General features: G+C 36.8%; 1 protein-coding gene across 1 annotated transcript in view; it reads right to left on the bottom strand.

Annotated features, from left to right (window-relative positions):
* Nucleotides 1-15,301, bottom strand: part of LOC128638681 (liprin-alpha-3-like) — a 250,726-nt gene that overhangs the window by 127,731 nt on the left and 107,694 nt on the right. The window contains 4 exon segments of the mRNA XM_053690795.1: nt 2,501-2,647; nt 4,293-4,514; nt 4,633-4,710; nt 4,785-4,859. Of these exon segments, the coding sequence (XP_053546770.1) occupies nt 2,501-2,647; nt 4,293-4,514; nt 4,633-4,710; nt 4,785-4,859 (522 nt within the window).

The following is a 15,301-nucleotide window of genomic DNA, read 5'->3' as shown; positions in this document are numbered from 1 at the left end:
AGGTATTCAAAGCAAACATTAGGCTGAGAATAATCTACAGATGGAATTTTTAAAATTATATTTAAAATTATGTTTAGGGAGAAATTTTGAACCTTTGTTGTTTGAAATATTATCTGTGTTTTGTTACTTAACTTTGATTTTTGCTTGAGGTAATGCAATTTAAGATTTATAACTGAACACTTAAGGAGCAGTGCATAAGCATATGAAAAACTTAATATACAAAAAATGGACTATACCAGCTGAATAAGCCAGTTAGTCCTAAAGAAATGCTTTTTTTGCACTGTGAATAGATTATGGAAATTAGTTCGGTTGATTACTGGAACTTGCAGTTAAGGTAAGTATATGACAAGATTAAAATATAACCTTTATTTGTTTAGTTTTAAAAAAGACAGCATCAAATATGTGTGTATGCTACCCTTGAAAGAGTTAAAAACACACTCTCTGTTGATTGTACAATGCTTAGCTTGTGCAGTACAAAATATGTGGAGTACTAAGTAATCCTACTATAAGACCAAGATTATATTCTAGGTATATTTGTATGTTAATCTGAGAAAGGACTGTATGGCCTTGTAGGTGGCCAATCCTTCAGATTACCCCTAGGGGATATTAATATAAGGTATACCTGTTATGCTTAAACTCTATGGTCTTTATAGATATATGTTCATATTAGGGCATTTTGAACAGCAGTATACAACTTTGTCACTAATACACAGTAAGCGAATACTAATCTGTACACTTGCAATTAGATATATGTTAGTTACTCTAGGTTTTAAAAGTTGCCTTTATGTCAGTTGCTTCAATGCAGGGCTTATACTTAATTATTGTGATGATTTTTTTCAACTCTGACAGATATTAATTGGATTCTGTGTGGTTGTGCATATACAGCTACATAGAGGAGTAATCACAGTCTTGTGATGGTGCGATTATAAGATAATATATTAAAATTAGTTTACATTTTGAATAAATTAGTGTAAGGTTTTAGTGCCCATGGGTGCCGTCATATTGTAATCAAGGTGTTCTTATCTTATCTGCTGTGGCCAATTAGGGACAGCTATAAATAATACTCTAGAGTGTGCAAACAATGAATGTGTGGAATGTAGCACTGTCAAGGCTTGAGTCTGCACATCCAATTCTCACATGTATTGGAAAGCCCACAATCTTTATAGTTACATTACAGGAACAGTAAATAATCAAAGTATTCTGTCATTTATTTATTTTTACTATGCATAATTAAGCATTTTAAAATAAAATCTTGAACTGTTTAATGCCCCTTTAAATCAAGGTATGCATAACTTGTAGCAACCCTTGCTAAATATTAACAAGTATCATGATCCACAAATTCAATATATTAAAGGGGTCACAATCAGGCAACAATTGGAGAACTATTCAAATACACGTTTTCAAGATGACTAAAATAGGTAAATTCCAAAGTGCCTAAATTAATTGGTTTAAATGGAAAATATATACAAAAAATTTCATATAAAATATTTAATACATACTAAATTGTGTACCCTGCATATTAGTCACAGTTACCAAAGAGGCTTCAGCCCGTGAGCCCAATTCTCAAGTCCTATATTGTAAAATAAACATCTTCTTCACCTAAAGAATATTATTGATCTCCCCTTAGTGAGATACACAGTTTGCAGGGGAAACAATTGCCTAATACTGACAATGCATCTCGAGAATCTCACCAGGCTAGAGAGCTTTAGTGAATCGGACCCTTTGTGCTTGTTGTCACACCTAATACAAAAAGATTGTGATTTCTGAGGCAGAACACATTTTAGCAAATTAAACTACTGAATTTTAAGCAGAAAACTGTATTTCAAAAGGTACATAGAAGTGAATACTATCCATAGCATGTCATTTCAATAAAAATTCTGATATAATTCAGCTAAAAAAGGTTGCCATAGTTGTTTACGTTTAATTCAGAAATTGTCAATTTAACAAGCCTCTGAATACTGCATATACCCTAAGACCCTCATTTACTTATCAGAGAATAGACAAAGTTCCCAGCCACTTCCTGCATAAGTAATTGCTTGTACAGCCCCCCCCCCTGCTCCAATGCAGCCAATCACACAAGAGCAGAGCTTGTCAATCACCCCAGAAGAATGAGTCTGGAATGATTTAACACTGCTTTCTATGGCCCTATGTATGCATTTGTATGGCAGGTGAGTATATGCATGGTGCTTGTGCAGTGATCAGCCACTGCCCAGGCCGAAGGAATTTGCACAAAGTTCCAACCTAAGTTAAAAAGGCTAAATGAGCAGTGCTCAGACTATATAACATCTACTGGAACTAAACGTAAGGATTAACTGCCATATATACAAGATTACCTCCATTTTTAAGAAAATTCCATTGCTTTTGTATTGCATATATATTTACACATTCTAAAAGCTTCCCTATACAATAACCTAATATTTTTGCTTTACAACACCTTGTAGAACACAAGCCATAACCCCTGGTGTGTATAATTTCTGTAAATAGTAAGGCTGTTCATTACCTGTCGGTGAAGGGACTCTTTACTCGCAAGTTCATTCTCTAGTTTGTCATTGACATCATGTAATGAAGTGGCTTCTCTCTGTGCACTAAGGTAACGCTTCTCTAGAGTGGTTATCCGTTCCTCCATATCTTCTCTTTGTGCCAATGCCTAGGACAAAAAAAATGGATTTAGATATAAGGGAGCCAACGCACAAAATCAAGGAGAGGGCAACACTGTGTATAAAGGATGAGTTGCAAATGTTGAAATATGGAAGTAAATAATGCACAAGATTATCAGAGAGATAAAAGCAAAATTATATCAGTACTGTCTGGCCTGGTCTTCCTAAAGAGAGTGATGTTGTTCAGTATACAGAGTTCAGCCAATAACTGCTCATTTAGGCACCATTTTGAATGTCACCAATTTCACATGGCTGCCATTTTAATGTAACAATTTTTAAGTGCAGCTGCAATTATGTTGTGTTTTTACCACAAGAAGAAGATTGCTAGTCCTGCAAAGAGCAAGTCTGTGATTCTGAGTTGTTAGAGCAAACAGTAGCAAAAAGCTACTCAGTCTGCACTAACACAGGTTGCTGAGTGAATGCAGCTACACATTCATAATCTTTACTATAACACAAGTGTTGTTCCATTCTATATCCAGTTTTTGTGACAAGCTCTGTTCTACATTCATCCCTAAAATGTGCTTCTAACAGAATACACTCCACATCATTACATTATGTTTGTACTCTCGCTGCTAAAATGAAAATATACTGTAACATCTGTAAAGCCTATGCTGACAGAAAAATACAAATAAAGTTATAGACATATGTATAAGTGATGTACTTCAACTATTAACATTCTATCTATACTTATCCAGCTACCAACAAAAAAATTTAATAAAAAAAAGGAAATTTGGTTTAAAACTTAAAGAATCAGAAAATATTCTAGTTGGCCACATGTAGCTCATAGGCTTACATTTGGGCAGCCTAGCTATTCATAACTTTGTATTATTTTTGGTGGCGTGATACACTATTTGAAACCTACTCAAATATTACAAAGCATAGTAAGTAATTAAAGGGCCATAATACCCAATGTTTAAACACTTGAAAGTGATGCAGTATAGCTGTAAAAAGCTGACTAGAAAATATCTCCTGAACATCTCTATGTAAAAAAAAAAAAAAAAAGATATTTTACCTCAAAAGTTCCTCAGTAGCCACATCCCATTGTAAAGGATTTCTAAGCAGCATTTTAGTGTGTCTGTCCTGGGACAGCTTAAGGGATGAGCCTCGTGCACTCTCATATTATTTCCCTATTCAGCTTACTATGAAATCTCATGAGAGTTAAGTCAAATCTCATGAGATTACAGTAAAAGAGTTCATGACCTCAGCACTAATGATGCTGATTGGCTGCTGTTCATTTCTTCATTTATTTATTTTTTTACCTGCAGCTGGGAGCAGCTGAGTATAACTTTTTACATAGAACTTACTCTGCTGAGCTGAGGAGATTGTGAGGTAAAATATCTTCCTTTTTTACATAGAGATGCTCAGGTGATATTTTCCTGTCAGCTTTTTACAGTTATACTGCATCAGTTTCAAGTGATTTAGCATATGAATATTATGTCCCTTTAACAAATTCATTTCTAAAGGACAATACATGTACTGCAAAAGTAAATGAAATTTGTACGTTAGGTACTATATACTGTATTGTAATATACTGCATACCATATACTATACCATATTAGAAAGAGAAAGAGAGAGACTGAATATGATATATATTGATATTAATATATTTAATAATAAGAGAAATCAGTTACTTACCTCCTTCAGATCTCGCTGTAACTTTGCGCTAACCTCTTCTGATTTTATGAGATCTTTCTGGGCTGTGTTTAGCTCCTCTTCCAGCTCAGCCATTTGACGGCACATCATGGTTAAACGTTCCTTTAGCTGGCAAAGCTCCAGCCTTTGTTTTTCAAGCATCTCTTCGAGCTCAGACTCACGGCCTCCACGCAGTTCCAGGTGAGAGGAACCATTTAGTAAGATCTAATAAAGAAAAAGAAAAGAAAAAAAAAAACTTGTATCATGCAATAATGTAATATGTTTTAATTCATAAAAGCAAATATTTGACTACAAAGTCCCTTTAATTTTGTGGTCTACTCACAGAGCTCTGAGAATCTCCATCTTTACTATCATCAATTCCTGATCTTCTTCTTGCTAACTGTTCCCGAAGAGAGAGAGACTGCAACATCAAATAAGCATTATAAGCTTTATAGTATCTAAACAGACTAGCATGCACTTGTGTAGTTTTCTTACCTCCTGACTGGACATGTCTAGCTCTTCCTCCAGTACTGCCACCCTCTCGAGGGCAACGCGCAATCTTTCTCGCACCTGGCACATAGAAATCACATGACAATGAGTCCTACCAGCGTATGGAGGATTTGTGCCGTGGGACATGATAGCAAACACAGCAAATCAAATAGTAAATACAGAAAAAAACAATCCATATTTGCTTTCAAAATAACATTAAATGACTAACAATGTAGAGAAAAATAATAAAAAAAGGAATTACATTTTACTTAACTATAGCTATATTTCCTGACTGCAGTGATGCATAATTACTATGTAAGTATTCTGTATTAATTCTACCTTCTTTGAAATGGCAGAAAAAAGTAACAAATCTTATGTCTCTTCACAACCTTACTTTTTTATTACCTAGTGCATTTAACAGATAATAGGAAATGGATTATATTGTTTCTCTTCCATTTACAAGGGGGCCTTTTAAAATATTTTAAAGGAACAGTAACACCTTGAAATTATATATATTAATTTCTGTTTCTGATATATTTCTGTTGTCTTGCTATATAACATAACGTATCAGTCAAGTCTAAACATTTTCCAAAAAAATTAACAACTTGTTTGAGGCAATTGTTTTTCAATAGCCAAACTCCACCCACCATGTGTCTTGGAGGAGCCAATCCAGGCTTGAGTTTGCAGACAAGACTAGCCACAATTAGAGGGAATTGTTTTCTTTTGGAAGTACAATTTTTTTTGGGGGGGGAATTATACTTTCAGCATGTGCCAAAACACTTTAAAAAAAATGCTAGTTCCCATTTTGCTAAAGGACTTGTGCTCTCACAGCAGTTTGTTTTTCTTTCAATTACATTTGGAGAAATGGCTGACAAAATCAATATTCCTTAGTACATTATTATTATTATACTTTATTTATGAAGCGCCAACATATTCTGCAGCGCTGTCCATGGGTACAATTCATTTAAATAAAACAATGATATAAAACTTGTAAGAGGCAGGACAGAATTTTACAAACACATACAGAAGGAATTAAGGGCCCTATTCCCATGGGAACTTACAATCTAGTAGAGTAGGAGGTTGAGAAACAGGAGGTGAGGACTGCAAGAATGAGAAAGATGTTAATGCAGAGTTAGATGAGGGAAACGTTAGGTAAGTGAATGTTTTTTATTATTGAGTTGGGTGGTAGGCTTTTCCGAACAAAAAAAGTCTTCAGGGAGCATTTAAAGGAAGAAAGATTAGGGCAAAGGCTCACAAGGGAGAGAGTTCCAGAGGTTAGGTGCTGCACGACAGAAGTCCTGCAGTCTAGCATGGGAAGAGGTGATAGTCGAAGATGCAAGGAGCAGGTCATTGTTGGATCTTAGTGGGCGGGCTGGAGTATACTTGTTTATTAGAGAGGATAGGTAGTGGGGAGTGGCGTTGGTGAGAGCTTTGTATGTAAGGGTGAGAATTTTAAATTTAATTCTGCTGTGAATGAGGAGCCAATGAAGGGACTTGTAGAGAGGTGCAGCAGATACAGAGCGACGGGAAAGGGGGCTTAGCCTGGCAGAGGCATTTAAGATGGATTGAAGGGGGAGAGGCGGGAAATAGGAAGGCCAGTAAGTAAGTTATTGTAGTAGTCAAGTAGGGAAATAACAAGGGAGTGGATTATTTGCTTTGTGGTGTTAGCGCTCAGAAAAGTGTGAATCTTGGAAATTTTTCGTCGATGGTTGTGGTAGGATGAAGAAAGCGATTGGATGTCGGGGACAAAGGACAGATTTGTGTCAAGTGAAATGGTGATGCCGTCGACAGGGATAGAGAAGTCAGAAGTCGGCGTAGAGCTTGAGGGGGGCGGTTAGAAGGAGCTCAGTCTTGGACATGTTAATCTTTAGGTGGTGAGAGGCAATCCAGGAAGAAATACCAGATAAGCAATCGCCGACATGAGAAAGGACAGAGGGAGAGAGAGCAGGGGTTGAGAGGTAGATCTGGGTGTCATTAGCATAGAGGCAATATTTGAAGCCATAACTGTTGATAATTTTACTCAGTGAAGAAGTATAAATGGAGAAGAGTAGAGGACCCAGAACAGATCCTTGAAGTATTCCAACAGACAGAGACATTGGAGAGGAGGATTTGCCAGCAAATGACACAGAAAAAACCTGTGAGAAATATAGGAGTGAATACAAGAAAGAGCAGTGTCACAGAGTCCAAAAGAGCTAAGGGTCTGTAGGAGGAGGGGGTGGTCAACTGTGTCGAAGGCAGCTGAGAGGTCAAGTAAGATGAGTATAGAGTAGTGGCCATTACTTTTAGCAGAGAAAAGATCGTTAGAAACCATGGTAAGGGCAGTCTCAGTTGAGTGTTTGGGGCAGAATCCAGATTGCAGGGGGTCAAGCAAGGAGTTGGTGGACAGGAAGTGGGTTAGGCGATTGTAAACTAGTTTTTCAAGGAGTTTTGATGTTAGTGGAAGCAGTGATATGGGGCGGTAGCTTTCATGAGAATTAGGGTCAAGGAAGGGGTTTTTGAGTATGGGAGTGACTTTTGAGTGTTAGAAAGAAGATGGGATTGAAGATGTGAGTAAGAGCAGGAGTGAGGGTGGATCCATATTAGATCGCCAATGTAAGTGATATTTCTAAGTTGATAAATAAGATGAGTACTATCTTTAATACAAGAAGGTAATGTGCAAACGTATTATTGTAAGTACTGATCTAAATAATATGAAAGCTTATAAGTCAAGTTGCCAATACCAGCTATTATAGGGCGGCCAGGGGGATTTTTTGCATCTTTGTGAAGTTTTGGGAGATGATAATATGCTACACTTCGATTAGTCACCTTAAGAAAATCTCTTTCATCTTTGTTTAAAATACCTAGAGAGATACCTTTTTGCATTAGTGTATTTTAGGTTTTTAAAAAAGCTGAAGTAGGATTGTATGTCATTTCTCTATAATAACCTCTATCTTGTAAAATTCTGTTAGCTTCTTGTAAATAATCATTAATATCTTGTCAGCATCTCTAATGATAAGGTTCTTGTTGTTTTCTAATGAACGTAAAGCTTTGTTCGCTTGTGTGCATATGAAAACTCTTCTTAATATTCTTAGATAATTTTTCAGTCTTCCATGACTAAACTTTGATATAGTTCAATATGGTTATTGGTAGAGAATGTAGGTGTAAATTGAGATTTGGTTTTAGTATGAATGAAATCCTCAAACAAATGAGTGGTAAGATCATCAGTTTCTCCATAAATAACATTCATATTCTTACTAGGTGTCATATTGTCAACAACTATGATGGTTTGTACATCTTTAGGATTTAGATTTTTCTGTTGTTTAAGTTTCTTTTTGTCAAATAATTTTTGTAAGGATAATTTCAGTGTGTATTTATTAATGTCCACAAATAAATGAAAAAGATTATGTGGATTTTGGGGACAATATGAAAGACCTTTGTTAAGAACTTGTTTTTCATTAGTTGTAAGTGTATGAGAAGATGTTCTAATTTTGATCATTTTTCTTTTTTGGCAGAAAGACCTCTTCCTATTGAACCTCTTGTTCTGAATGATAGGGTCTTTTTCGTTGTTTTCCTGTATTTGTTTGCGGGTTGGGGTTTCTGTGATATTCTGGGCCCCTCTCTAAAAAAGAAGAGTGTTCATAAGACGTACTGAGGGCATTATCTTCATCTGAAATTGAATTAAGAGCACTATATCTATTCGGGTGTATACATTTCTTTGATGTTGAACTTTGTTTATGTTGGTATGTCTGTGGTTTAAATGTGTGGTTATTTTTGTTTCAATAGTAAAAGTCTTCATGGTCCTCTCTATAGTTTTCCTGTTTATAATGAGGAATCCTGACGAAATTTAGCTATGTCAGGTTTGTTGTATCTGTATCCATGAATGGCATGGTGATTCATGGAATAATTATGTCTATAACCGTTATTCTGATTATAATGTGTATTATTATAGTAGTCCATCCTTTTGTCTCTACCTTTCGGGGGGAATTGTAGTTGGTAATATTTTTGTTCTCATTGTTAGGAGTTACAGGATATGATAAATTTTCCTTTTCAGCTTTATTATAATTATAAATCTGATCTCTCTTTAGTTTCTTATTCTTGGCCAGGACTAAATCATCTTGATATTTATCTGTACGTTCATTTACACCTTTTAATACGTTCTCATAATCAGGGTTAGATAAATGAGCTGTCAGATCTTTTTGTTACCTTTTGAATATTTTTGCTACATATATCAGTAAGTTTACGTCTGTGTTTAGTAAGGATTTTTATTAGGCTGAAAGAACCTAAAGATCACCTAAGGTGTTATACCATTTTTCTAAAAGGTCTGCATCCTCCTTAAAGGAACAGTGTTTCGAAATGTGCAGACCTCTTGGAATTTGCTTAATCTCAATGTAATTTTCTAATGTGGTTAAATCCCACCAATGTCAATGTTCTTTCATTAGTTCTTCTAATAAATGAAATATCTTTCATAGATTTTAAGACATTGGGATCTGAATAAGTTTCTTTAGTCACAGTATTACCCTGTAGGTTATAGTTAGAACGTTTTTGTTTCTATCCTCTTTGGATTGCATATTGAAAGATAGTTACGCAAGCTATCCTCTAGGAGGAGCACTAAAAGTGAATGTGGTGATAATGATAATCCCACAGGAATAATCACAAGGATAGTGGCATCTTAAACGAATAAGATGCTATCAGACAGGCTGACGTTGCAAATAAAGAAATATTTTTAACCACAATGGTTTTGTGGTTGTTACATTCTGTCCATACATTGGAATCTTGCCCTGCAGCCTTTTTCAATGGTTGTAGCCGTGTAGCTGATAGTTGATCCCTGTGCCTGAAAGACGCCTGTATTTTGCTTCATCTTGCTGAATATGCTGTAACCTCGCTGAGGGACACTCCCGCTATTTGTTACCAGTATCAGAGGGCAGCTGATTGACTACCTGGGATCACATTTGCCGGGTTGGATACACGGAGACCCACAGCGAACTGACTGCTGTTTAGGGCTGCAACAACTAATCGGTAAGTTTGATCATAAAAATAGTTGTCAACAAATCTCATTATCAATTAGGTGGTCAGCGATTAGTTGGTCAGTTGCACAGCACCAGCTGCTTTAATCTGATGATCTACTGCAACTAAGATTGTGCAAAAAAAATTGAATTTATTTATTTTTTTAATCTTTTTTCTATCCGAAAAAAAAATAATAAATAAAAATGTTTGCACAATACCATGTGCAGGAGTTCATCCGATTGAAGCAGCTGGTGCTGTGCAATTAACCAACTAATTGCTGACCACCTAATTGATAATGAGATTCTTTGACAACTATTTTTCTGATTAATCTTACCGATTAGTTGTTGCAGCCCTACTGCTGTTTAAACGTCAGCCTGCCTGATAGCATCTTATTCGTTTAAGATGCCACTATCCTTGTGAGTAGTTTTTATACTTTTTTTTATTTTATATATGAAAAAACAAATTAAACTATGAGGTGCCCCTTGTCTTTTTTCTTTATCCTAGCACATTTTGAAAAATTACACAGTGGGACACAAGAGGAGCTTGCAGATTTACTCCAATCATTCAAGGCTTTATTTATTTTCTTTTTGGGAAAATTACACTCTATAATTTTATAACTTCACTGTTTTAATACGAGTTTCAATTTGGTTTTTATTTAATGTTATAGTAACACATACACATATAGGATACACAAAGGAAAAACGAGGACCCGGGAACTTGATGCCAAGTGGTTTTATTGAATACACAAGGTGAGTAGCACTATCACAGGTGTGCAAGGGGTGCTAGATCTGACGCGTTTCGCGCATGCTCACATATATATATATATATATATATATACACACACACACACACACTGTATATACACACACGCTGAAATACTTTTTATATCAGTTGTATATTAGACACGTGCTTCCTCTTAGATATTCCTGTGGGATTATCATTATCACTGAATGTAAACTTTCATGAATTAGTGCCCGTTTTTTAAAAATACTATTAAAAACAGGGGCACTATCATTCATGAAAGTTTATATTGCACCATATTTTTACTAATACTTAACGTTCTCTTGTGCAAAGCGGGATCGCCGATTCCCCTGCCTGATTCTCTTGCCGTACTTACACTGCAATGACGAAACCGGCTTCCTCCAATCACGGCGTGGCCTCACGAGATGGACCCTCTGGGGGGAAGCCATGATTGGAGGAACCCGGTTTCGTCATTGGTGACGTATGTACAGAGGAAATGCGGGAGGGGAATTGGCGATCTGGCTTTGCGCAAGAGAAAGGTAAGTATTTGTAAAAATACAGTGCAATGTAAACTTTCATGAATGAAAGTGCCTCTGATTTTAATAGTATTTTTAAAAACCGGCACTAATTCATGAAAGTTTACATCTACTTTAAAGCATATTGTATGATAAATGACAACAGAAAAAAACATATATTCTGAAATTAGACCACATGCTACAGACAGTTTTCCTCCTACCATGAAAACTGTAATTAAAGCATCAAAACTGATATTGCTCTGTATAGTGTAGTATGAAGCAAATAAGAATAATCACTTTTGACATCTTAAGCCATGTTGTATTTTACATGATAAATGTTTACCTGAGATGATGCTGATGTGCTGGGGTTGTCAGCCATTCCAGACAAACTGCTAAACTGACTGTGTGGGACCGCTACAATATAATATTAAGTGTAAGGTAAGGACTAGGAGGGAGAGGGAGGGGTCTACGGAATTTGGTGATGCTATACAAATAAATCATAATAATAATAATAATAATAATAGTGTTGGGAAAGAGATCTGGGAGGGGGAGGATATTAAAGGGGGGGACTACACTACAGAATTTTTATTTTTTTATTTTTACCCAAGATGGTGGCAAATAGGTAGAGGGGAGGGTTAGAGAGCTGTTTGGGGATATCAGGGAGGTTGGGGGGCTAAGGGGGATACAAAACTGCAGAATATATATATATATATATATATATATATAAAAAATAATAAAAGCCTTTTATTTTAGTACTGGCAGTACTTAAGATGGCGGTGACAATTGTGAGGTGGGGGAGGGAAGAGAGCTGTTTGAGAGGGGTCAGGGAAGGATCAGGGGGTGGGATGTGTCAGGTGGGAGATTGATCTCTACACTTAAGCTAAAATTAACCCTACAAGCTACCTAATTAACCCCATCACTGCTGGGCATAATACAAGTGTGGTGCGCAGCGGCATTTAGCAGCCTTCTAAATTACGAAAAAGCAATGACAAAGCCATATATTTCTGCTATTTCTGAACAGAGGGCATCCCAGAGAAGCATTTACAACCATTTGTGCCATAATTGCACAATCCGTTTGTAAATAATTTCAGTGAAAAACCTAACGTTTGTGAAAAAGTTAACGATTTTTTTATATTTCATCGCATTTGGCTGTGAAATGGTGGCATGAAATATACCAAAATGGGCCTAGATCAATACATTGGGTTGTCTACTAAATATATATATATATATATATATATATATATATATATTTATTCACACGCATACAGATGTTTGAAGGGTTATTAAGAAATTCCTGACAGATATCAGCGTTACAATGTAACTTTCGCTAATTTTGAAAATAAATGGTTTGGAAATAGCAAAGAGCTACTTGTACTTATTACCCTATAACTTGCAAAAAAAATAAAGAAGATGTAAATATTGGGTATTTCTAAACTCAGGACAAAATTTAGAAACTATTTAGCATTGGTGTTTTTTGGTGGTTGTAGATGTGTAACAGATTTCGGGGGTCAAAGTTAGAAAAAGTGTTTTTTTTTAATTTTTCATCATATTTTATAAAAAACAAATGAAGTAAATTATAAGATATGATAAAAATAATGGTATCTTTATAAAGTCCATTTAATGGTGAGAAAATGGTATATAATATGTGTGGGTACAGTAAATAAGAGGAACATTACAGTTAAACACAAACACTGCAGAAATGTAAAAATAGCCCTGGTCCTTAACAGTAAGAAAATTGAAAAATGGTCTGGTCACCAAGGGGTTAAAGTGTATGCAATCAGCCATAAATTTGAGGTTGGCTTTGTTAATGCACATCTTTAATTCACACATATCCAAATTGTATTTTTAAAAGAAGAATTATTACAAACAGAAGTATATTGTAAAATGGTTTTAATAAAAAAAAATAGTTACTTTTTTATTATTTAAAGGGATATTCTAGTGCATAAATTCCAGAGCTGCAATAACTGTGGCTCTTAAGCAAAAAACCCTTGCAGGGACTAAATACGTAGGGCCAGTTTACAAATGCAGTGCCAAAAAGCAAGTAGTATGGATTTTTAACATTAATGAAGCGCAAGCCACAACACTTACATTTTTGTGCTGGAATTACAAATACTGCAAATCAAATAGTTGGTTTAGGGAATTTGTAGCATTTTGAAAACCTAGGTTACAAATTTTGCTTTTTCACCTCTCAAAGGGAGTATGGGACAAACCACACTTTTTACACAAAAACAGTGTTTTTAACGTCCCTTTAAGTTGCTGCTGTGGCACATGGCTATGTGAACATAATTATTTGGCTCATCTTTAATAAGGCATTTTAAATCGTACTACAGTTTTGTTTGGGCATTTTTCATTGTTTTTTAAATTCATTACTGTCCATCGAAATAAGCTATGGGAGTTTTCACAAGCAACCAACAGTTTTTAACCAATGAACATCTGTGAACATTCTGTTAGTTTTTAAAATTTAAATGAAGAGGTTTAAAAACATAAATTATGCTTACCTGATAATTTCTTTTCCATTGTTACGAGAAGAGTCCACAGCTTCATTCATTATTTGAGGGAAATACAGAACCTGGCCACCAGGAGGAGGCAAAGACACCCCAGCCAAAGGCTTAAATACCTGCCCCACTCCCCTCATACCCCAGTCATTCTGCCAAGGGAACAAGGAACAGTAGGAGAAATATCAGGGTATAAAAGGTACCTGAAGAAAAAACAAAATAAATTTAGGTCCGCCCAACGGAGAACCGGGCAGGAGCAGTGGACTCTCCTCGTAACAATGGAAATTAAATTGTCAGGTAAGCATAATTTATGTTTTCCATCTAATACGAGGAGAGTCAACGGCTTCATTCATTACTTGTGGGAAACAAATACCCAAGCTCTAGAGGACACTGAATGAAAAAAGGAAGGGTTAAAAGGAGACGGACCCTAATCTGAAGGCACCACAGCCTGCAAAACCTCTCTCCCAAAAGCTGCGTCATTCAAAGCAAAAACGTCAAATTTGTAAAACTTTGTAAAAGTATGTAAGGAGGACTTGGTAGCTGCCTTACAAATCTGCTCCATAGAGGCCTCATTCTTAAAGGCCCAAGAAGAAGTCACAGCTCTAGTTGAGTGAGCCGTAATCCTCTGAGGAGGCTTATGTCCCGCTGTCTCATAAGCCAAACGAATCATGCTCCTCAGCCAAAAGGATAGGAAAGTAGAAGAAGCCTTCTGCCCCTTGCGCTTCCCTGAATAGACAACAAACAAAGCTGAAGCTTGTCTGAAATCCTTTGTAGCCTGAAGATAGAATTTCAAGGCTCCAACCACATCCAAGTTATGAAGTAACCGTTCCTTCGAAGAAGAAGGTTTAGGGCACAAAGAAGGAACCACAATTTCCTGATTAATGTTGCGATCAGACACAACCTAAGGGAGAAATCCCAGTCCAGTGCGAAGGACAGCCTTATCTGCATGGAAAACCAGGTAAGGAGGCTCACATTGCAAGGCCACAAATTCAGAGACTCTGCATGCCGAAGCAATGACCAGTAGAAAAAGAACCTTCTAAGACAGAGTCTTAATGTCAAGAGAATGCATAGGCTCGAACGGGGGCCCCTGCAAAACCTTCAGAACCAAATTGAAACTCCAAGGAGGGGCAGGCCTGATCCTGGACAGAGCCTGAACAAAAGACTGAATATCAGGAAGCTCAGCGAGCTTTTTGTGTAACAGCACCGATAGAGCCGAAATCTGTCCCCTTAAGGAACTGGCAGCATGTCCCTTCTCCAGACCGTCCTGGAGGAAGGAAAGAATTCTGGATACCCTGACCTTATGCCAGGAATATGCACGAGATTGACACCAGAGTAAGTAGGTCCTCCACACCTTATGATAGGCTGGCTTTCTGGCTTGAATGAGGGTATCAATCACCCTCTCAGAAAATCCTCTTCTGGCTAAGACTAAGTGTTCAATCTCCACGCAGTCAGCCTCAGAGAATCTAGATTCTGATGCACAAAGGGGCCCTGTACCAGCAGATCCCTGCGACAGGGCAACCTCCATGGAGGGGAGGATGACATCCCCACTAGATCCGCGAACCACGTCCTCCGCAGCCAAGACGGAGCAATCAGAATAGTTGACGCTTGCTCCTGTTTGATGCGTGCCACTACACAAGGTAGAAGAGGTAGCGGGGGAAATATGTACACTAGGTTGAATCCCCAAGGCACTGCTAAGGCATCTGTCAGTTCTGACTGGGGATCCCTGGACCGTGACCCGTATCTGGGTAGCTTGAAGGTAAGTCTGGACACCATGAGATCTATCTCTGGA

The sequence above is a fragment of the Bombina bombina genome, chromosome 8, assembly GCF_027579735.1.
Source record: "Bombina bombina isolate aBomBom1 chromosome 8, aBomBom1.pri, whole genome shotgun sequence".
Lineage (NCBI taxonomy): Eukaryota > Metazoa > Chordata > Amphibia > Anura > Bombinatoridae > Bombina > Bombina bombina.
Note: the sequence above shows the minus strand (reverse complement) of the source record. Positions and strands in the feature narration are given on the sequence as shown.